The sequence below is a fragment of the Lycium barbarum genome, chromosome 4, assembly GCF_019175385.1.
Source record: "Lycium barbarum isolate Lr01 chromosome 4, ASM1917538v2, whole genome shotgun sequence".
Lineage (NCBI taxonomy): Eukaryota > Viridiplantae > Streptophyta > Magnoliopsida > Solanales > Solanaceae > Lycium > Lycium barbarum.
Window position 1 is genome coordinate 6,922,874 of NC_083340.1, and position 24,769 is coordinate 6,947,642.

The 24,769-nt window shown below is 36.5% G+C and overlaps 3 protein-coding genes across 4 annotated transcripts; all 3 read right to left on the minus strand.

Moving 5' to 3' along the window:
- Positions 1 to 4,621: 4,621 nt before the first annotated feature.
- On the minus strand, positions 4,622 to 5,646 carry LOC132638126 (uncharacterized). Its single transcript, XM_060355104.1, has one exon. It carries the CDS (start codon positions 5,493 to 5,495, stop codon positions 4,953 to 4,955), a length of 543 nt encoding a protein of 180 aa, XP_060211087.1. The 5' UTR covers positions 5,496 to 5,646; the 3' UTR covers positions 4,622 to 4,952.
- A 4,711-nt stretch (positions 5,647 to 10,357) lies between these two features.
- LOC132635033 (ATP-dependent Clp protease proteolytic subunit-related protein 2, chloroplastic) lies at positions 10,358 to 15,015 on the minus strand. Its single transcript, XM_060351241.1, has 9 exons — positions 14,822 to 15,015; positions 14,686 to 14,729; positions 14,515 to 14,587; positions 12,644 to 12,764; positions 12,421 to 12,558; positions 12,168 to 12,284; positions 11,219 to 11,287; positions 11,036 to 11,131; positions 10,358 to 10,704 (listed from the first exon to the last, which is right to left on the minus strand). The coding sequence occupies exons 1-9, from the start codon at positions 14,893 to 14,895 to the stop codon at positions 10,567 to 10,569; spliced, it is 870 nt and encodes a 289-aa protein (XP_060207224.1). The 5' UTR covers positions 14,896 to 15,015; the 3' UTR covers positions 10,358 to 10,566.
- Positions 15,016 to 16,308: 1,293 nt separating this feature from the next.
- On the minus strand, positions 16,309 to 21,703 carry LOC132635034 (general transcription and DNA repair factor IIH subunit TFB5). Of its 2 annotated transcripts, XM_060351243.1 has the most exons (4): positions 21,554 to 21,644; positions 21,316 to 21,350; positions 16,911 to 16,972; positions 16,309 to 16,716 (listed from the first exon to the last, which is right to left on the minus strand). In XM_060351243.1, the coding sequence occupies exons 3-4, from the start codon at positions 16,943 to 16,945 to the stop codon at positions 16,539 to 16,541; spliced, it is 213 nt and encodes a 70-aa protein (XP_060207226.1). In that variant the 5' UTR covers positions 16,946 to 16,972; positions 21,316 to 21,350; positions 21,554 to 21,644; the 3' UTR covers positions 16,309 to 16,538. The 2 variants fall into 2 exon arrangements, with proteins under 2 accessions (XP_060207226.1, XP_060207225.1); XM_060351242.1 differs by lacking the exon at positions 21,316 to 21,350 and having other exon boundaries at positions 21,554 to 21,703.
- Between the last annotated feature and the right edge of the window lie 3,066 nt (positions 21,704 to 24,769).

The window sequence follows — 24,769 nt, forward strand, 5'->3', positions numbered from 1 at the left end:
TGGGCAGACCACAGATATCCCTTATAGGTTGGGTAGATATTCTTCAGTTGGTGCCGGTTCCTCCAAGGTGTATTCTTGTGCTTGTGAATGCAGTACTTGCAGGCTGAAAATGGAAGGTTTGATAAATAAGGTTGAAGAGTTGCTTCAGGCACAAAAGGATACGAATTCGGCTATAAAGAGTTTGATGTCCAAGAGAGGTGTCCAGCCATCCAAAAAGCTCAGCTCACCCTATACTCCTATTGGGATTCGCAAGAGGGCAAAAACAATTTCCAAGGCACTTGCTGATTGTAGAGCAAGGAAAACAAGTACTCCACAGAAGTCTATTGCTACTCCTCCTGCTGAAGTTGTGCCACAAGTGCTGAAAAAAGTTGATATTTTCAAGCGTGTAAACCCCCAAAAAAAAAAAAGCTTGAAACCTTGATCAAATCCAAAAAGAGTGGGAGAGCACTGTACTAAATGCATGAATTTGGGGCCGAAGACTTCAAGGTTATGACAAACATGCACGAATGGTGGAAGGATTGGATAAGTTTCAACACTCATATATATGTATATAATTCAGTATGCTGTTTGAACAAGTCATGTAATTCGATGAACTTGTTGCAACAAGTTAACTAGTTGTTACAACAAGTTACTAACTTATTGCAACAAGTTAACAACATGTTGCAGCAAGTTCACTAGTTGTTCCAACAACTCTAACTACCTGTTGCAGCAAGTGGCTGACTGTTTTGATACTTTTACTGCAGTATGTAGATGAAATCTTGTTGCTGATGCGTATGAGACAGCTCAATTTCCCTGAGTACTATGATTCCTCTGATAGAATCATGGACCTCAACTTCTACCATCACTGTCGCAACAGGTACTTAGGATTGTCCGATGAGTCTACAAATGTGGGTGTCGTGCCTTATGATCAAAGACTTTCTCTCTTTAGGTGGGATGATGATGGTCTCGCTTTTCCCAGAGGTAGTGTGCCCTACCCAGGTGGCTGCGAGTGGATTGGTGCCAAAAGGATCATAGCTGTCATGAATATTAATGACAACCATTTTGTCACTGTTGAGATCATCATTGAGGAGGGTATCATAAATGTTTATGATTGCAACATCCCATGTAATGACGACGGTGCTTTCTTCTGCCACATACAGCCGTTAATGGATTTGTTCCCCAAGTTGCTAAAGCAGAGTGGCATGTTCTCACACTTACCTGAAAAGTTGCTGAATGAATCATGGAAGTTTGTTCGGAAGAAGGATATCCCCCGCAATGAGACCAATAAGGCATATGTTTCTTGGTCACTTGCTTTTGTTGAAGCTTTGCTTACCCGCACGAAAATGACCAAGCCCGATACCTTATTGAGTGACAATACTATGGAGAGGATGCAATGGAGGTGGGCTTGTGAAATTATTGATAAGGTGTTAGAGCCCTAATGTGGGGACAAACAATTTCTCTTAAACTATGTTTGCATTAAACAATTTCTCTCATATTTTGCTTGCATTTGAATTATGGTGGATGAACACATTATGTAAATTTGTTAAATATATATTATATGCTCAGTACCCTTATATATTGTTTAAGTTGTTTCAGTAGTTTTACGCAAGTGACAGATATGTTGGAACAAATACCTAAGTTGTTGCAACAAGTAAGGAATCGGTTGGAACATATGGATCTTCTGTTGCAACAATTTACTTAGTTGTTGCAACAAGTGAGGTAGTTGTTCCAACAGATGTGTTACTTGTTGGAGAGAGCTTCAGTTATTGTCTTTGTGTCATAACAAAATGCAACAACTAAGTGAGTTGTTGGAACAACTAACTCACCTGTTGCAACAAGTGAGGTAGTTGTTCCAACAGATGTGTTACTTATTGGAGAGAGCTTCAGTTATTGTCTCTGTGTCATAACAAAATGCAACAACTAAGTGAGTTGTTGGAACAACTAACTTACCTGTTGCAACAAGTGAGGCATCTGTTGGAACATATGGATCTTATGTTGCAACAATTTACTTAGTTGTTGCAACAAGTAAGGCATCTGTTGGAACATATGGATCTTCTGTTGCAAATAATCCAGCAGTTGCTGAAGATGTTGCAACAAGTAAGGAATCTGTTGGAACATATGGATCTTCTGTTGCAACAATTTACTTAGTTGTTGCAACAAGTAAGGCATCTGTTGGAACATACGGATCTTCTGTTGCAAATAATCCAGCAGCTGCTGAAGATGTTGCAACAAGTAAAGAATCTGTTGGAACATATGGATCTTCTGTTGCAACAATTTACTTAGTTGTTACAACAATGCACTTGCAAATTGATTAAGTATTCCATTGTTTATCACTAAATATGGTTGATTTCCTTTGTTGATCACTAAATATGGGTGAATCGAGTAGTTCACATCAATTCTCTCTAATGATCACTCGATTTAGTGCATGCTGGCTTTGGAGATCCTCTTCGCTGATTAAAAATACATCAAATTGATTAAGTATTCCATTGTTTATCACTAAATATGGTTAATTTCCTTTGTTTATCACTAAATATGGGTGAATCGAGTAGTTCACATCAATTCTCTCTAATGATCACTCGATTTAGTGCATGCTGACTTTGGAGATCCTCTTCGCTGATTAAAAATACATCAAATTGATTAAGTATTCCATTGTTTATCACTAAATATGGTTAATTTCCTTTGTTTATCACTAAATATGGGTGAATCGAGTAGTTCACATCAATTCTCTCTAATGATCACTCGATTTAGTGCATTCTGGCTTAGGAGATCCTCTTCGCTGACTAAAAATACATCAAATTGATTAAGTATTCCATTGTTTATCACTAAATATGGTTGATTTCCTTTGTTTATCACTAAATATGGGTGTGAATAGAGTAGTTCACATCAATTCTCTCTTATGATCACTCGATTTAGTGCATGCTGGCTTAGGAGATCCTCTTCGCTGACTAAAAATACATCAAATTGATTAAGTATTCCATTGTTTATCACTAAATATGGTTGATTTCCTTTGTTTATCACTAAATATGGGTGAATCGAGTAGTTCACATCAATTCGCTCTAATGATCACTCGATTTAGTGCATGCTGGCTTAGGAGATCCTCTGCGCTGACTAAAAATACATCAAATTGATTAAGTATTCCATTGTTTATCACTAAATATGGTTGATTTCCTTTGTTTATCACTAAATATGGGTGAATCGAGTAGTTGATCACTAAATATGGGTGAACCAAGTAGTATTTGCTGCAGCATGTGAGTAATCTGCTGCAACAACTATAGTATCTGTTGCAGCGGCTATAGTATCCGTTGCAGCAAGTACAGTATCTGTTGCAGCAAGTACAATATATGTTGCAGCAAGTACAATATATGTTGCAACAACTATAGTATCTGTTGCAGCGGCTATAGTATCCATTGCAGCAAGTACAATATCTGTTGCAGCATATGTAGAATCTGTTGCAACAATTGTAATATCTGTGCAGCAAGTGATTAAGTTGTTGAACAAATCCTTACTCGTGTTGGATAAAACACAAGTTGTAACACATAACTTAGTTGAAAAAACACCAACATATAACGTGGTTGTTACAACAGATTTATTACTTGCTGGAAGTTAAACATAAATTACCATGCTAAGAAACAATAACATTACAATGTCATAAAGTTCCAACAGATAACTATTGTTAAAGCATAATGCAATTTACAACTATGGAGCATTTAGGCTTAGACATGTTGTTTTTTTGTGGCCAGCTGTTTTGCATAAGGAGCATTTGTTTTTCCTCGTTGGAAATGATTCCCCGATTCCGTGCCTCCTCTTTGTCCGCCTTCTTCCGGGTTTGCTTGGATCAACATATGGAGGAGGTATCTCTCTCTCTAAAATCTCCAAAGGAACTTCCCAAGATTCTTCAGAAGGCACAGGACAAATTTCCTCACAATATGCAATTATGTAATTCTCCACCTTATAATATGGAGATGAGTAGTCATAAATCCGCCTTCCAAAGTCATCACCATATTGGACAAGAAGCGCTGCCATTGCATGTGGACAAGGTATTTTGTCCAGGTCAAAAACTCTACAAGTACAAGATCTACTTTGCAGATCGACTGTCGCAACTGCACCGTGACCGATGACGCTGAACTTGTAGTTGGCTATTTGATGGGCTAACAACTTGTTCCCCAAGTTGACAAATTTTGAAAAAAAAAATTCAACTGAAGGAACAAAGATGTTTCGTGAGTCGATGAACTCCATACGTCTCTCATGAAATTTTTCTGCAAATCTCATGTTTATGGCATCAAATAAAGCAGTAATGGGAAACTCTCTTTCAACATTGAACATTGAATTCACCGACTCAACAATGTTTGACGTCATAAGATTATACCTGTGAAAATAAAGATCTTCAGTTATGGTCTCTGTGTCATACCAAGATGCAACAACTAAGTGGGTTGTTAGAACAAGTAACTCACCTGTTGCAACAAGTGAGGTAGTTGTTCCAACAGATGTGTTACTTGTTGGAGAGAGCTTCAGTTATTGTCTCTGTGTCATAACAAAATGCAACAACTAAGTGAGTTGTTGGAACAACTAAATCACTTGTTGCAACAAGTGAGTTAGTTGTTCCAACAGATGTGTTACTTGTTGGAGAGAACTTCAGTTATTGTCTCTGTAACAACAACAACAACAACAACAACCCAGTGAAATCCCACAACGTGGGGTCTGGGGAGGGTAGAGTGTACGCAGACCTTACTCCTACCAAGGTAGGATGGCTGTTTCCGAGAGACCCTCGACTCAATAAAAAACATAACAAGAGGTCAGATACGGCTAAGAGATTCGAAGCGATATGGAAATGAAGTAACGCAAGCGACACAGATAACATAGAATAATCAAAGCACAGGAAATAACAGATAATAGCATAATAGCATAAATTAGAGCACAAGAAATTATACTACGATAATGCGACTATTAATAAGGCAGGGTAATGAGACTATCTACTAGCCTTCTACCCTAATATGGGTCCTCCAAACCCTCCTATCTAAGGTCATGTCCTCGGTAAGCTGTAACTGCGCCATGTCGTGTCTAATTACCTCTCCCCAATACTTCTTTGGCCTACCCCTACCTCGTCTGAAACCATCCATGGCCAACCTCTCACACCTCCGCACTGGGGCATCCGTGTCTCTCCTCTTCACATGCCCAAACCATCTCAATCTCGCTTCTCGCATCTTGTCTTCCACCGAGGCCACTCCCACCTTGTCCCGAATATCCTCATTCCTAATCCTGTCACTCCTGGTGTGGCCACACATCCATCTCAACATTCTCATCTCAGCAACTTTCATCTTTTGAACGTGAGAAACCTTAACTGGCCAACACTCCGCCCCATACAACATAGTCGGTCTAACCACCACTTTGTAGAACTTTCCCTTAAGTTGTGGTGGCACCTTCTTGTCACATAGCACTCCGGAAGCAAGCCTCCATTTCATCCACCCTGCCCCAATACGATGTGTGACATCATCGTCAATCTCCCCGCTGCCTTGCATAATAGACCCAAGATACTTGAAACTACTTTTCTTCTGGATGACTTGGGTACCAAGCCTCACTTCCAAGCCGGCCTCCTGAGGTGCTTCACTAAACTTACACTCTAAGTACTCTGTCTTGGTCCTACTCAGCTTAAACAAAATGCAACAACTAAGTGAGTTGTTGGAACAACTAACTTACCTGTTGCAACAAGTGAGTTAGTTGTTCTAACAGATGTGTTACTTGTTAGAGAGAGCTTCAGTTATCGTCTCTGTGTCATAACAAAATGCAACAACTAAGTGAGTTGTTGGAACAACTAACTTACCTGTTGCAACAAGTGAGGTAGTTGTTCCAACAGATGTGTTACTTGTTGGAGAGAGCTTCAGTTATTGTCTCTGTGTCATAACAAAATGCAACAACTAAGTGAGTTGTTGGAACAACTAACTCACCTGTTGCAACAAGTGAGGTAGTTGTTCCAACAGATGTGTTACTTGTTGGAGAGAGCTTCAGTAATTGTCTCTGTGTCATAACAAAATGCAACAACTAACTGAGTTGTTGGAACAACTAACTTACCTGTTGCAACAAGTGAGTTAGTTGTTCCAAATGATGTGTTATTTGTTCCAAATGATGTGTTATTTGTTGGAAAGGTAATGTATGAATACCTATTTCCAGGGAAGAATACCCTGCTCCATCTGTGGAATCCAACACGTTCAAGATGTTCGGCGGCCCTAGGGACGGTATCTCTGATTTGATTGAAATGGTCATTGAACTCATCTATATTGTACGATTTTGCTGCTTTATAAAACTGAGTTATGACCTTCGTATTGTGAAAGGTGGTTCGGAGATTTTCCCCAAGATGCTTCATGCAACAACCATAATGGGATAAAGGGAAGACAATTGAAACTGCCTTTTTGATACTTGGATGCCTATCAGAAATTATGCACAACTCTTTGGTATCATCTACAAAGCTTCTCATTTGTTCAAAAAAATATTTGTATGAGGCATCACACTTCTTGTCCACTACACAAAATGCCACAGGAAAAATATGATTCTCCGCATCTTGCGCCACGGCTGACAATAACACTCCTTCGTACTTGCTCTTCAAGAATGTCCCATCGACAGCTATGACTTTTCTCATTTGCGCAAAACCAAGCATCCAAGCCTTGTAGGCTACAAAAAAGTACTTGAACTTCCCATTAGCATCAACCTTCAATGCCGTCTTGCTTCCTGGATTTGCGGAACGAAACATATAACGGTACGCATCAAGCACTGCATACCCGTGCTCATGTGTCCCCCTTGTCAAAGATTTTGCAATCTCCATACCCTTCCAGACCTTCCAATAACTTACCTTGCAACCCAATTCTGTGCGGAATGATTGGCTCATATCTTTTGTAGATGGGCCTTTACCGTCGGGAAACCTATCTTTGAAGTATTCACCAATGACTTTCGCTGTGGCGTGTGGATTATGGCTAGTAATATGCTCAGAACCACATGTGTGATACTTTACGTAGGTTGTAATACAAAATCTGTCAGAACTTAAAAGCTTCATAGCTCTCAGCCACCACTTGCACTCCGGATGTACACATCTAAAGCAATACACAGTGCGCGAATTAATCACCTTCTTGAGTGTAGAATCTTTCTTCACGCAAGCAAGTTTCAACATAGTTGCTAGTTGTTCCTTGTTCTTGAATGACATTCCTTTATAAAAGCTTGTTTCATCATCTTGAACATGGCTGCACTGTGAAGATTGTGTAGAACACGGTGTATTGCTCGCAACTTCGGGTGTAGGAATCGGCTCACCCCCACTTCCATTATCTGGAATATCCATATCCATATCTACCCCATCCAATTTATCATTTAACACATCTTGTTGGTCTTGACCTAAATTATGGTTCTCTACCGGGCTTCCAACCACGTATACCCTTAAAATGGGCCTAGCTACATCATTCAAATAAGTACGCAAGCGATCCTGATCGGTTATCTTAAAAGGCAAGACCCTCTGGTTTTCAAAAGAGCTATGCATGTAAGTGATGGCAAGATCTTTCGGTTCACAAGTTAATTTACAATAGGTGATGATTAAGTTCACAAAATCATCAAACACAACATCTCTTTGGACACTCATCGCTATCGTCTCTAACATGTGACTACCCTTCCATCGCCAAATATATCGATTGTTCTTCTCGATCCATTCGCCATGGCAATCAACACCTATTGTTATTGAGTCCCCCATTAATGCTACCTGAATATTTTTATTTTTTATTTTAAAAAGGTCATGATTGTATAGTAACAAAATACAATAACTTAATGACTTGTTGGAACAGATGAATCAGGTGTTGCAACAAGTGGATTACTTGTTGCAACAAGTACTATCCTTGTTGCACCAACTAACTAATCTGTTGGAGTCAGCTTCAATTTTTTGAGTTCTGTTTAATCCAAAGACAGTTGAAGATGTCCAACAGATTAGTGAGTTGTTGCAACAAGTAAATTACTTGTTGCAACAGGTAATACACTTGTTGCAGCAACTAACTAATCTGTTGGAGTCAGCTACAGTTTTTTTTTTTTTTTGGGTCCAGTTTTTGGGTTCTGTTGGACTGAAGCTGAATCCGACGGATCAGTGAGTTGTTGCAACAGGTAGTATACTACTTGCAACAACTCACAAATCTGTTGCAACTTATTCATACTACGTATTTAACAACAATTAGTATAGAAGTTGCAACAACTACATAATCTGTTGTAATTGTGGCAGCAACTACAATAGATGTTGCATAAACTACAGCAGCTTCTGCAGAAACTACAACAGTTGTTGCAAAAATTTAGAAGCTCTTATACAACAACTTTAGCACTTGTTGCAACAAGTACAATTGCTACTGTAAATTGTTGAAAAATCAACAGCAAAACCCACATAAACAATTGAAACAAAACAACAATATTTTACTTACCAAATGAGCGGAAATTACTTCTGAAGTAATGCCCAGCCAAAAAATTACAAAATCTGCTGGTTTTGTTTTTTTCTTTGTTGAGCAAATTCTTCAAAATGTCGCACCAATGGAAGAAGAAGAAGCAGGGGAAGCAGCAATACTTATGAAGTAATGCCCATGTAGACACATAACGAAATTCAACCAAAAATATTGCAAATTTGGTGGTTTAGTTTTTTCTTTTGTTGAGCAGATTCTTCAAAATGGAACAGCAATGGATGAAGAAGAAGCAGGGGAAGTAGCAATGGAAGATGAGGAAGAAGAATGGAGGGAGAAAAAGAATGAGAACAGGCTGATGGAAAAGAAGAAGAAGAAGAAGAAGGAGGAGGAGGAGGAGGAAGAACGAATCGAGGAAGGAGAAGAAGAACAGAGGAGGGAAAAGAGCAAAAACGAGTGCAGCTATTGGCGCCCTTTTTTTTTGGACCCATTTTGATATTTTAGGGTTTATATTGACTGGGTCAAAGTGTTAAAAATAAAACTTGAAGGCAAAGTGTTAAAAATAAAATTGAGGGTCAAAGTGTCAAAATAAAAACTTTTGGGCAAGATCAAAACCTCTTAATCACTAATCAAAAAACACCACCTCCACTCAATAATTAAAACTTGAGTCACCTTCTCTCAATAAAAAGACTTAAGAGTCACCTCTAGCTAAATGCCCCTAAAATCTCATCTATCTAATCAAAGTTCTTTTATCTCTTAAGAAGTTCTTTTTTTTTTTCTTTTTTTTTTTGGTAGGGTCAGAAAGAAAGAGTTTATATTAGAGTAAAAGTTAACCATACATGAAGTGCTACAATCTGATTCATGAGTTGATACAAAAGAAGTTAAATACAAATGAAGCTTACGGAGTGAAAAAGATAATCGGGTGATTTGTCCTAATCGGCAATTCTCGCGCCTGTATTTAAAAATTGTCTCCGATTTTGATAACGTTCAAAAATATCCTTTTTAAGTTTAATTAAAAAAAATCGAACTAATATATCCTTTAAGTTGAGTGGCAAAAATGATAAAGCTATGGGCAAGTCGTGACAAATCGGTAGAATTTCATGCTATTAAGAACCGAGCTAGTGACAAATCTGTAGAATTTCATGCTATTAAGAACCGAGCTATGTTGTTGGATAATTTACAAATTCTATCTTGTTGGATAATTTACAAATTCTACAGGATTATCATCATTTTCTATTTTCACAACTTATTCCATTTACTCTGTTAGATTGTCAAGATTTCTTGCTTTCACTCATGATACCTCATATAAAACATATAAAAAGCAAACAATCCATGACAGATACATTATATACCAAAAGTAAAAGTAATTAATCATGTAAAAATCTATAACATTAAAGCTACAAACACACAAGCATAAATGAACACATTTTAGAATTATGGCATGCAAACCATGCCAATTCAGTAGTATTCATCATATATTCAACCTAACTATTATATTTGTACTACTCACAACCCTATAGTCTCAGCATAAATTCTCCATATATAACAACACGCGACAACTATTATTTTTTAAAAACACAATTATGCAGATATCCAAAAAATTTAGCTAGTATCGATATGTATTAAGCAAATTGAGCCAGGATTCAATTAATATCAATAATATTGAAGAAAAAACATAATTTTGTGTCGTGTTATCATGAAAAGCACAGAGACGGCGACTTATATGTGAAGGGATATTTGAAAAGTGTAGTACTTAAAATCCAATTGAAAAATGGCATTTGAAAGTTAAAAGTTATTTTTAAACTTTGCATGTCACTTTTTAAGAAATGTTTCATTGTGAAGGCAAAAATCTTTTTCTCAAGTTTGAAGTGAAAAATTGACACAATATATATGACCAAATAAGTTTTTAAAATTAAATCTGGAAAGAAGTACAAACGACTTGGATACTACGTTAAGATAATTGGCACAGAAAATATACGAAATATTAAACTTCATCTTCTATCTACCAAGTCTTTTTACTTCAACAGCTCTGCAACTGGTCTTCTAATTTACGGTGTAGAAAGAAGCTTTTTTTTTTTTTTTTCGGACTAAGTAGTTCAAGAGAGTTAAATATGCAAATTAAACAAAAAAGTTGGAAAATAACTCCACTATTAACCATTTTGTTTTACGAGTCAATATGGACTTAACCAAGACCTGCTGTGGTATCCTTTCGTGGAGCATCTGCCTTAATACGGGGAGGCCTAACAATACGGTCTATAAGACCATATTCAAGAGCTTCTTGAGCATTGAATCGTTTCATCCGACTTAAATCCTTGTGAACCTGCATGTTTCCAATTACCATGATCAATATTTTTGATATGCAGAGATCAAATTTTACTCAGTATAAGAAGAGTTGATTCGTGTTTGTAGATGAGCTGAGGGTCTAATGAAAACAACCTCTCTACCCTATAAAGGTAGGACGTAAGGTCTGCATACACCTCACCCTCCTTGGACCCCACTTGTGGGACCACACTGGGTATGTTGTTGTATAAGGAGAGTCTATTCAAAGGCTAGGTGGTTAACTATTGCACTAATATTTTTTAGGTGGAAACTTACACTGAATCATAGTTTGAGAAACAAAATATATAAATTCAGATGAAAGCAATCCATACCTTTTCAACAGGCTGGCCTGTCTTCTCAGACAACTCCTTGAAAAGGTAATCTCTAATTCTAAGAAGTTCGTCTGTTTCATTACGTATATCATCAGCCTGCCAAAGATGAAAATGTATATGTATTTAGTCTCAGAAAAATCATTAAAACCAACCATTTCCTTCCAAAATGTCATGGAGGCAAACCTGTCCACGTGCAGCTCCAGCTGGAGATGTTAGTGCGATCCTTGAAAGAGGCATTGCAAACCGATTGCCCTTCACAATGGAAATTTATCAAATTAAGATTGAGCTTTAGTTGCCTTTCCACAGTTAAATAAGGTCTTATTTTTACAACAGGAGGCACAAACACATCACTCACAAAAAAAAAAAAAAAAAAAGGGCCAAAACAAAGAATCCCGGAGAACTTTTTCCCTAGAGTGTTTAATGTGAATATGCCTCTATTATACCATCTCCAAATTCCGGTTCATATCAACGACAATCCCTCTACCAGCTTTTTCATCAGTGAATCTGTCATTCTGTCTAGTGCATTAGCATCAGGTGAATCTTAAGAATCACATATCTAATGCCAGTGACACCTTCAAGAAAATAAGATTGATCTAGACAGCCAAATGCAATCTTATGTCAATTTTACTTCTTTCTCCTTTCTCCTTTTTTGTGATTGTTTAATCAAATTTTGGCCAAGTTATCATCTTGAAACTTAACCTAAAAAAGGAAAAAGAAGAACGTTTCGGAGAGAGACAAGCCCAACTCATAATCAGGCAATTCACTTATATGTTAGATAAACCTCTCATTAAATAGGGTTCTTTGGGATGCCATCACAAGTGGCTGATACCGGCAAATTTCTTTTCAAGTCAAATGCTGGAAAAAGCATTTTTTTTCTTCAAAAAAAAAAAAAAAAAAAAAGGGCGGAACTTGCCAATATATCCGGACAAGTCAATCGCATTTTTGCATAAAATGATCAGGCACAAACAACTCGCAAGCTACTTTTTTTTTTTTTAAAGTAATGAAAATAATTGATGGCCTCAGAATTGCAGAATTGCAGAATTGACAACTTGTAAGCTACTTTAAGTAAGACATTGTAGATAAGCACAAGTTTTTTCTTCAAATTCCATCACTAGGAGAAAACTATTGGTACCTTTTCTCCAGCAGCAAGAAGAAAAGCGGCAAGATTGTAGGCATAGCCCACACAGTGGGTGCCAACAGCACTTTTCAGACTTTGCATTGTGTCATAGATGGCCATGGTTGGAGTTAGCTGTCAATAGAAGCAACTTTAAGCAAATTACAAGAAGGAAAAAAAGCAGTCTGATCACAAAATTAGAAGAAAAAATAGGTGTTTCTAATAAAAGAAGAAACTTTGACAAGAAAGTAAAATTGGTAAGGGGACTCACATCACCACCAGGGCCATTGATATATAGGTAGAGCTTCTTGGAATCATCAATACTGTCAAGATACAGCATTGTTGCCAATATCTGGTTGCTAAATTCTTCATTTATCTCTTCTCCAATGAAAATAACACGTTCACGGTACTGCATCCAAGAATTCAGTGATATTTCCCACATCATAAATAATAATTACTATCCAATTAGTCAAAGAAGAAATGAAGGTACTTACAAGAGCATTCCACAAATCAACCCACTGCCACGTTCCCTCGGTTGGATTTCTATAGGGCACCCTTGGTGTCCCAATGGGCATCATGGTAACTTGTGAACGTGTTGCTTTACTGCCTCTACTTCTGGAATTATAAATTATGGGTTAGGTTTCAAAAACACAAGCAGTAGCCCAAATGAAACCTGAGAAGAAATATACGAACATTCTATCCAAAGGAGAATTGAGGTTCTACTCAAGAAAAGATAAGATATACTCAGAAATGAACCACATGGAATATAATCCAGAACAGGAGAACATGCAAGGCTCAGGCTTGTCAGTAACTATAATTGAAAATGAGGCAAGTGCTACACCTCATTCAGATTTTGGGTGCCTGTGGGTAGAACAGTTTAAATCATCTTATAGATTTGATATTTGATTGTACACAAAGTATGCTGACTTATGCTAGATATTAGTTCAATAAAATATGGAGGCAATGTTAAGCATAAGCAGATTCGAGGAGAGGAGTTAATGCTGATTTAAGTGTCATATTTGGATGTGAAAGTAGTTTAGGAGATAAGTTGGGAAATTGAGCTCCTAGAGGAGTCGAGCAGGAATTGAGTGAAAATAATCTGGTAAGTCAATCCAAGAAGTATAGATGGACAACAATGATCAGACCATTCAGATAGAATCGATGGAACAAGCAGGCCCAAATGGCTCATCCAACTCTCTCTGCTGCAGATTATGAAGAAGAGGGAGCAAAAGAATAAATGTGGAAGACAGAAAAAAAGCATGAGCTTTGAAAAAACAAATTAAAATTAAATATCAGAAGCAAAAAGACATGAAAGAAAAAATGAGGCTGACAGATGAGAAGGCTTGAGTGTGAGATTAACAATTCAGCAGCAAGAAAAGTGCAGAGATTAAACAAGCTCAGCAAAAGGAAGAATAGCTCTGCACATGTAATCATTGAGTCAATATTCTATATGCTAAGTTTTTATTAGTAAATTTCACTATCCTCGGGTCAAGTCGTATAAGGATTCAGCTCCAAGATGAACATGAAGAAAACAACAAATCTCATACTTCACAAAAATCGACAGCCAGATAAAAAGACAACTTTTTTGCCCTTTTCAAAAACCGCTAAATTAGATTAGCCTGCAGCATGTTCCTCTCCCATAGAAAATATCCTCCGATGAGACGGCAAGAAACTAAAGGAAAAATATGCATAGGTGTGAAAGACAGAAGGAAGAAAGAACAAACGATATGCTATTTGCCGAAATTGATTGTATGTATAGAAGGCCAGCTTATACAGTTCCAAGCTAGGTTGGTCGGACCCTTTTGAACGCTGCCGCACCCGTGTCGGATCCTAAAAAAATGTGGTATAAATTTTGGAGTATCCGACACACATCCAGCAGTATTTTCGAAGAGTCCGAGCAACATAGGTTCCAAGGACAAAATTTTGCTACCCTATTTTTCTTACAATCTTGCTTCAGAAACATTTCTTTTTGAGCCGAGGGTCTTTCGGAAACAACCTCTCTACCCCGCAAAGGGTAGGGGTAAGGTCTGCGTTCATCCTATCCTCCCCAGACCCCCACTTGTGGGATTACACTGGGTATGTTGTTGTAATTATAGAACTAAGAAGGCCATTCATCTCCACATTCAACACCCTCTATAATTCTCACGACATGTAAAAACTCAAGCTAAATTCCCACTGCCTTTGGCCCCAACCATGTATATGCATACGTGAAAACCCAATAGTATACCCAATGGACCATATACTCTAATTCTAACAAAACTAGGTGAATATATAAGAACAACAGTGTTGTTACAACACAACTATATTCAAGAAAAGAACTTTTTGGGTGCAAAAGTCACAACAGTAAATAGATGAAAAAGATTACCCGGATTCAATACTTTTGTGAACTCTGTTGTAAAATTCAACATTTACATTAGACGTTGCAATCCCATAAGAATCTGCCCCAAAAGAAAAAAAAAATCAAGAAGCAAACTTTTATCCAATTAAAACAAGAAAAAAGCACAATTTAAGATAACCATGATGTAATAAAACATACTTGGTGATTGGACTCTTAATCCGACAAAAACTTTGCTGGCACAGCTGAAATTTAAAAAAAAAAAAAAAAAAAAAAAAAAAAAAAAAAAACATTAATTTTGTGGGAAATAAAAAAACTAAAAAGGGTAAAATGGTACCTTAAAGAAGGGCGAGGGAGTCTAGTTGTTGAGTGTAGATACGAGGAAGAAGTTGTCGGAAGAGTTACTGCCATTGATGCTTTCTTTGGTGAAGGAATGTGTCTAAAGTGTGAAATTCGTTTTGAAACACTGCTTGTTTTTGGATAGGACAAGAGTTTCGGACCCGGGTTTAAACCAATATTTGACCCGCTAATATAAACATTTTTTTGATTTTGGGAGAAATGTTTTTGGGTTTTCAGAACTTTCTTTTTTAGTTTTTATTTTATTTTTTATAGAGAGAATAATGAAACAAGTTTCAGAATATTAAAAACAAAACGTTTTGTTTTGTTTTCCAAACAAGTTTAGGCATAATACTAAGGGCGAATCATATTCTTTTCTTCTAATAGTTTAATTTTCTTAAATATATTAATAGAGGGTATGATAATAGCTAGGTTAGGATGGAATAACAGTTACTTTTCCATAAAAATGTGACTTTCGATTCAGATAAATCTTATAATATGACCTTGGAAAATGAAAATTCATAGCTCTCATATAGTTTTAGTATGGGATTCGAGGGGTCGTTTGGTGCATGGTATAAGCTGGGATATCCCAGCACTAATTTTTTTGTAGCGTGTTTGGTAGAAGGTATAAATTTATTCTTTTGGGAATAAATTTATACCTCCCACCATACACGGTATAAAATGAAGCATAATCCCAAAGGAGGAATATCCCACCTTATCCCAAAAGGTGGGATAAATTAGTCCCGGAATTATAATCCTGAAATAATTTTGGCTACCTACCAAATGACCCCCGTTTTAATTAATTAGGATTAGATGTTTTAGGTTCAAAGTGTAACCAATTTTCACTTCCAAATATTAGGAAAATTGGAAAAAAACAACAATAGCGCTCCTTGGTTTTCAAGGAACATATCTTGAAATTCAGATATTAAGAAAACAGAAGCTCACTAAAAGCTCATTTTATTTGCAGTTTGCAAGAGCAAAATTGAATAAATTTCAGCACAAATAAAAAAAAAATATCTGCATCCAATCAGAATTCACACTTGGAGAATTTAGCATGTATTTGGCGCTCGTCAAGTATATGAATAAGGTTCCTTAAGTGACAATCGTGCTGCACAATCATTAGGCATTTTAGTTACAGACTTTGCCAATTACCAAGGGAATGTTGGGAACATTTTGGTTTAAGCCAACATAGAGCTTACATGAAAAGTACTTTCACAAGAACTCTGATTCAGTCAATTGATCAATGTCAACACCTCTTCAGTCCCAACTTAGTTTCTTATTGATAAGCAAGCATCCCAACTTAGTTATAATCAACTATATGGATCATTTGTAGTCATTCTTCTTTATTCAGATGTATTTCAATCTATAACCAGTTTCCAAAGGATTCATCAGGGTTAGACATCTCACTTGGCTAGGAGAGAGTGAGGAGGGGAAATGGAAGGTTAAAATTAGCTACTTCCATTTTTCTTTACAACTGACAGAACTGGATAAGTGTCCAAACTTTTTGCTATATGTCTCGCAGAGGAAATAAGGAAACAACAACAAAGGTATGTCCAGAAACAGAATATGAATCATTTGCAGTTTTGCCAAATTGAAAATTAAGCTTCGTGATATCACTTGCAGGATAATGGGTCGAGTTTTTGACAGTGAAAGGAAAACTAGAACAAGGTACAAGGAATCCAGTGTGTGCACACAGGATGGCTCAACTTCATCAAACACTAAGCAGGCTTCTCATATGTGTTCGCGTCTCTGAATTCCTGAATAGCACTACGAATCATTCCAGCCATATCAGATCGAACAAACAGATGTGTATTGTCCAAAACATGTATAATAAACTTTTGTGATTGGGGCAATGCCCCATTCATATTGATAATGAACTGCGTCATAGGTATATCACTGCAAAGGAAGAAAGCAAACCTCAGCATCAAAGAAGCACAAGTATTCAAAAGAAAAATCGCCAAACAAACTTGGGTCGGGAAGAGTTTTGAGTTTCTACAATCCATTATCTTGCCCCAATCAAAATATTGTGAAATTCTGACCCTTTAGTCTACCAACGAATTGTCATTTGTTTATCCTCGATAGTACTTTACCATGATAGGAACAATCCTTTGACCGCATTCACCATCACGTATCAAAATGCTCCAAGCTTGAGCTGAAAAACAAACGATAGAAATTAGCAAAAAGTTAGATGGCCATCCATGCAAAGGCGAAATAAGTATGCTACAGCCAACTGACTACTGTTGAAACTACATTTTCCTATTTGTTTCAGTCCATATCATTCCAGCAAACAGTTGATTATAAAAATATGTTTCTGACTAATACAACGTTTTAGTTTAAAGAAAAGCGAGGGATGAAGAGATCTTCGAACCTAAAATAAGAAACCAGCGAGGCTGTTAACAGAATTGAGTGAAACCTTAGGTCCTTGCACATTCTTTATTCTTCTCTAGCTCTTTTTGTTTAAGGCATGGGGGGAGAGGGGTGTCAAGTCCTTCGAAATTTAGACTTCAAATGGTAGGATTTCTAAAATAGTCCTGAAATTTGGGCTTTAACAAGTATTAAATTCATTTTTTAACCTCTTCATGTCGTTCTTCTATCCAGATAAATGGTTCACCACCCAGTTTTCCTACCCCCTAGATGCTGCAACTCACCATCACCCTATCTAAGGGGGTTCTTGTCTGCCTCTTCGATATATTTTATGGCTGGAAGTCACATTTATGCAATATCTCAAACCAGAGGCACATCCATCTCGCCTCAATTCCACTCAGTCAAAGATCAGTCCAAATTCATGCAACCAAAAAGGCATTGCAGTAGTGTTTCCAAAAGCTCATTTGAGGCGCGCTTAAGACTTGAAACTCGGAGAAGCTCAAAGTAGGCGCTTCCCGTCACTTAGGTCTTAGGTTGTGCTTCAGTGTATTCAAGGCACTAGTGACTAAGGTGTGCACCTCATTGCCCATATGTTCACTCTTGAATAGAGTAGTAGTAAACAATAAGTATGATTAGCAAAAAGTATACTATTAATTGTTAAGGAAATGATTATGAGTGAAGTTGTTAATCTTTTCTAGCACTACATTTTTTTTCCTTCATTGCGCCTTTTTAAAACTAAAGCCCATACTTTAATTGCGCTTAAAGCCCCGATAGACCTAGATCACATTTTAATGCTTTTCCCCTTTGATAACACTGCATTGCAGATGTACCATATCTAGGTGCTAAACGCTTGCTATAACCAATCATAATTCAGAAATGTTATCGCAGAGTTGATCCCTTCAAGCAAGAATTAAACATCTGCACATTCCTAAAAGTTCTGAATTAACGAATCCCCATTAAAACAAAACAAAATCATGTCAACTCGGAGCTTAGCTATCTACAACTAAGAATCGTCTATTTGATCAGGTCACTCAATCTCATAAATAAGTATGAAAACATCATTCAAACTCAAGGTTTATCAATGTCAAAAATAGACCTTGGGCCTAACTCAACCCCAAAAGCGAGCTCATGATAGGAGAATTGTCCAAGACCATATAAGGAGACCAGATTTTTCTAAGCCCACCAATGTGGGACTCAACAATCTACCACTACGATAATGGACGTAGGAAAAAGTAGCAAAGCCAGCATTTTAGATATTAATCAATCTATCAACTCTGCCTCAATCCGAAATTAGTTACGTTACCAAAGCTTATAGTCTAGTGGTATTTGTGATAGTCTACCTCAAAGTAGGTGAGGGTTAAATTCTTATCATCCCTCTTCCCCATTCCCTTCCGTATCCCCACTGTAATTGAACAACAACAACTACGCCTCAGCATCAAACAAGTTGAGGTCAGCTATACGAATACTCACTATTCCCAAGTGTAATTGAAAGGGGGTTTTTTTTTTTTTTTTGTTGATTAAAAAAAAAAAGTTAGGTTAACATTGTGGGATCGGCTATATTAATATGATATGGCATTCTATTTAAATCCATTCAATTCAAATTCTAACTAATATGGCCAGCAGGCCCAGCACTTGATAATTCAACAAAGAAATTTCAATTAATTTGAAGCAAAAGAAGTGAAGCAAGGGAATCGAAGGTAAATATCTATATAATTGTTCAATCTAAAGGGTTGCACTAACTCCAGATACTTTTTTTCTCATTTTACTCTAATCCTAGTTACATATGATAAAAATTAAAAGGAAGAAAGAACAGCAATATCATAGGAGACACTAGAATTAAAAGCACTATGACATTATTTATCAATGAAACAAAATTCCAACCAATCACATGCTGGGATAAAGTACAGAAGCAAGGAAAACAATTACCATAACACTAAATCCAGGTTCAAAAAGAAAAAAGAGCAAAAGCCACACTCTAACTTGCCAAGAGTTTAGTGTCTTCCCCTCCATGTAGTCATATCGTTTACTCTTGCTACTTTAAACATTGAAGCTCAAACATAAGTAAACCTTTTGACTGTTGTAACAGAGTATCTGCTGCTAAATATAAGCATATATACTTACATGTAAACTGCATTCTATTTATTACACTATGCAGCGAATTTTCAACTAGTGTTTCATTTCTGTCACCCCGATAGTAGATTCTCAAATCCAAGGGGACAAAATCTTCCAACTGATATCCTTCTTTTCAAAACAAAAAATAGTAGACCTTCAGCTAAAGACAAGGAGTATAGTGATGTGAAGGGACCGTTATAAGTTGTTAATCCTTTCTTAGAAGTATAGATGAAAAAACAAAAGATATTAGATATTTGGCTAAAGTCAAGGAGTACAGTGATGTGAAGGGACCATTATAAGGTGTTAATCCTTTCTTAGAAGTATAGATACTATGACACGAGCTAGCACGATGAACACCTTATACGATTAGTTGATCAACAAATCAACTACGCCGCAATCTCACAATTGTGGTCAACGATATAAATATCCTGTATATATTCAGGCTGTTTTTTTATACCGGTACTGCTGAGGAGTTCTCTTGTTAGGCACATTTGGGGTTCTCAAGCTGGTTCTCTAGATTTCACAGGCATCAGGGGCGGAGCCACCTTGGCTTGAGGGGTGTCGAGCGACACCCCTTCGCCGGAAAATTACATTGTATATATAGGTGAAATTTTGATTTTATAGGTATGTATGCTAGTATTGACACCCCTTAACACAAGTTGAAGGCTTAGTGTAGCGGTTAAGGGGTTGCAAACCTAGGTCACGACATTTCTATATTTTTTGACACCCCTTAATATGAATCCTAGCTCCGCCACTGACAGGCATCCCATTTCAGACCTAATATAAGTGCAACAACTAAACCCTAAATTAAACTAGTTGAAATTGTTTATATGGATCCTTTGTTTTCATTGTATTCTACTCTCGCTAAACCTGTTTTCATTCCTAGAGATGCAGGTTTACCTTGTCCTCTTGATACTTTTGATCTCATTCAATTGTAGAAGAGTCCTTCTCAATTTATTTGCTAATTTCGCCCTCTTTCTGATTTGATCTCCTATAACCCTGTCCAATATTTATATGACTGTATATTCATCTTAACATCTCTAACGAAATTCATCTTGTTGATGTGTTGAACTTATTGTACACCATTTCTATATCGCTCCAAACTCCAACATTCCTATTTCAATTTTGTGTTGCTTCTAATCAACAGAAAGATTTTTTTTATTTTTTATTTTTTTTTTAAAAAAAAAAGGAACAAACCCTAGATATATGAATTAGCATTAGCACCACAATAATTTCTAACTTCCTACCAGAAGCTAAACATCCCATCGGGAACTAAACTTCCAATACACATAACCTTTCTTATTTCTAGTTATGTTGAACACTTACTTTTTCAAGTACTTCTCCATATTTCTAACTTTTTGTCAACTTCATAGTAGGTCTCACCAATTAAGAAAATATCACCTGTCAACATACCCAGTAATACCACAAGTGGGGTCTGGGGAATGTAAGATGTACGCAGACCTTTACCCCTACAGGTTGTTCCAATAAACCCTCGGCTCGACAGAAAAGAGAAGAATTTGAAGCATGGTATCAAGTAAAATATGACAGCAAAATAGCAAGATACGAAGCAAATGAAGCAACAGATAGTAATACACATTGAAGAAAAGAAACTACGCGATTACTAACTAATACTACTAGTAAGGAGAGAACACTAGCCTCCCTACCTTCAGCAAATCCTCTAGTAGATTGCTAACAACAAACAAACACCGAAACATTGAATTAGAGAACGAAAGCGCTAACCGCCAATACAGCATATACTAAAATTCTCCCTTTTTCATACAAGGTACCGATCATCAAACGACAAACCCTACCTTATCAAAAACAAACAACCCCCCCCCCCAACCACCACACCCCACCAAAAAAGAAAGTGGTGATTTTTCCCCTGCTAATAGAGATTATTAATCAACAAACCCTACCCAATAAATAAACAATAATAGAAAACAGCAATAATAATAACAAGATCGTGAAATATAAGAGAACATAATTAAAAAAGTGAAAGATAGTAAATTTATCATTTACGAGCATAAACCGATTCATCTAATTGCCACGATCACCTGAAAATTTGAAGAACAGTTCATTTCACACTCCAATAAACAACAAATTGCCAAAAATGGAAACCATATAGGAAACAACATAAGAAAATCAGTGTTCCAACAATTAAAATTATGATCGATCATCAAATTAAACCAAAAACACCTTTTTGACAGTAAATACAAACAAATTAAACCCTAAACAGAGAATATTGAAGGAGCGTTACCTGTAAAAACTAGTGTTTAACAGATTGGAACTTCTTTTTCTTTTTTTTTTCTTTTTTTTTTTTATAAAGGATATTTGGATGAAAAAACTATAGATTTACGGATTTTATTAAGTGTTTGGTAAGTAGCGTAAATTAACCGACTGTTTCGTGAGCAATGTTTTGGTAAGTACGTGGCAGCGCGGGCAATTGGCGCGAATGCCCTTCAAATGCGCCGGTCTTTCATTTTTGCCCCTGTAATGCGTGGTATTTAATATTTGCCTTTCTGAGCTAAAAGATAATAAGAAAAAGATGTTGCTACCCCTACCCATAACATATAAAAACCTGAAAGTCTGTAACGAATCCTAAACATCCAATTAAACCTATCCATCATTCCAACAACAAACCTTTCAATCGTTCCATCGTTCCAACATTTCGCCGGAGAAATCTCCATTGATTTTGCTCCTACAACGTCAAAAAAGGTAAATACATAATATATAGCGTTTCAATTGAACGTAATTCAACTCAATTTGATGCTTTATTAAGTTTAGATTTGTTAATATTTGAAAATAACAACAAATCATCTTCTATGAACTAAACAACTAATATTCAGTTGAGATTCAACATTGCGAATCATAATTTTACTCAACAACATAGAATTGATCAAATTTATTTCTTTGTTCTGATTTTGATTAGTTTATACGTTCCATTTCATTAGCATACAATGCTCAATGACTTAGACTTGAAATTACAGTAACTTCAGTTGACAAAAAATAATCAGGCAAAGTTCTGAACAAGTATGTCGGAGGAGGCAGAGGTTCGCCTTGCAAAAGAACAAAGTATGCCGTTAGAGTCAAACTTTCATTTTCATAAGCAAAACATCAAGTATACAAGTGTTAAGAACTAGAAAAGTATGCCGGAGGAGGCAGAAGTTCACTTTACAAAAGAACAAAGTATGCTGTTAGAGGCAACTTTCGTTTTCATAAGCAAAATAAAAAAGTACACAAGTGTTAAGAATTAGACAAGTCTGCCGGAAGAGGTAGAAGTTCACTTTACAAAAGAACAAAGTATGCTGTTAGAGGCAAACTTTCATTTTCATAAGCAAAACATCAAGTATACAAGTGTTAAGAACTAGAAAAGTATGCTGGAGGAGGCAGAAGTTCACTTTACAAAAGAACAAAGTATGCTGTTAGAGGCAACTTTCGTTTTCATAAGCAAAATAAAAAAGTACACAAGTGTTAAGAATTAGACAAGTCTGCCGGAGGAGGTAGAAGTTCACTTTACAAAAGAACAAAGTATGCTGTTAGAGGCAAACTTTCATTTTCATAAGCAAAACATCAAGTATGCAAGTGTTAAAAACTAGAAAAGTATGCTGGAGGAGGCAGAAGTTCACTTTACAAAAGAACAAAGTATGCTATTAGAGGCAACTTTCGTTTTCATAAGCAAAATAAAAAAGTACACAAGTGTTAAGAATTAGACAAGTCTGCCGGAGGAGGTAGAAGTTCACTTTACAAAAGAACAAAGTATGCTGTTAGAGGCAAACTTTCATGTTCATAAGCAAAACATCAAGTATGCAAGTGTTAAAAACTAGAAAAGTATGCTGGAGGAGGCAGAAGTTCACTTTACAAAAGAACAAAGTATGTTGTTAGAGACAACTTTCATTTTCATAAGCAAAATAAAAAAAGTACACAAGTGTTAAGAATTAGACAAATCTGCCGGAGGAGGCAGAAGTTCACTTTACAAAAGAACAAAGTATGCTGTTAGAGGCAAACTTTCATTTTCATGAGCAAAACAAAAATTTACGCAAGTGTTAAGAACTAGAAAAGTATGCCGGAGGAGGCAGAAGTTCACTTTACAAAAGAACAAAGTATGCTGTTAGAGGCAACTTTCATTTTCATAAGCAAAATAAAAAAGTACACAAGTGTTAAGAATTAGACAAGTCTGCCGGAGGAGGCAGAAGTTCACTTTACAAAAGAACAAAGTATGCTGTTAGAGGCAAACTTTCATTTTCATGAGCAAAACAAAAATTTACGCAAGTGTTAAGAACTAGAAAAGTATGCCGGAGGAGGCAGAAGTGCACTTTACAAAAGAACAAAGTATGCTGTTAGAGGCAACTTTCATTTTCATAAGCAAAATAAAAAAGTACACAAGTGTTAAGAATTAGACAAGTCTGCCGGAGGAGGCAGAAGTTCACTTTACAAAAGAACAAAGTATGCTGTTAGAGGGAAACTTTCATTTTCATGAGCAAAACAAAAATTTACGCAAGTGTTAAGAACTAGCAAAGTATGCCGGAGGAAGCAGAAGTTCACTTTACAAAAGAACAAAGTATGCTGATAGAGGCAACTTTCATTTTCATAAGCAAAATAAAAAAGTACACAAGTGTTAAGAATTAGACAAGTCTGCCGGAGGAGGCAGAAGTTCACTTTACAAAAGAACAAAGTATGCTGTTAGAGGCAAACTTTCATTTTCATGAGCAAAACAAAAATTTACGCAAGTGTTAAGAACTAGAAAAATATGCCGGAGGAGGCAGAAGTTCACTTTACAAAAGAACAAAGTATGCTGTTAGAGGCAAACTTTCATTTTCATAAGCAAAACATCAAGTATGCAAGTGTTAAGAACTAGAAAAGTATGCTGGAGGAGGCAGAAGTTCACTTTACAAAAGAACAAAGTATGCTGTTAGAGGCAAACTTTCATTTTCATAAGCAAAACATCAAGTATACAAGTGTTAAGAACTAGAAAAGTATGCTGGAGGAGGCAGAAGTTCACTTTACAAAAGAACAAAGTATGCTGTTAGAGGCAACTTTCGTTTTTATAAGCAAAATAAAAAAGTACACAAGTGTTAAGAATTAGACAAGTCTGCCGGAGGAGGTAGAAGTTCACTTTACAAAAGAACAAAGTATGCTGTTAGAGGCAAACTTTCATTTTCATAAGCAAAACATCAAGTATGCAAGTGTTAAGAACTAGAAAAGTATGCTGGAGGAGGCAGAAGTTCACTTTACAAAAGAACAAAGTATGCTATTAGAGGCAACTTTCGTTTTCATAAGCAAAATAAAAAAGTACACAAGTGTTAAGAATTAGACAAGTCTGCCGGAGGAGGTAGAAGTTCACTTTACAAAAGAACAAAGTATGCTGTTAGAGGCAAACTTTCATTTTCATAAGCAAAACATCAAGTATGCAAGTGTTAAAAACTAGAAAAGTATGCTGGAGGAGGCAGAAGTTCACTTTACAAAAGAACAAAGT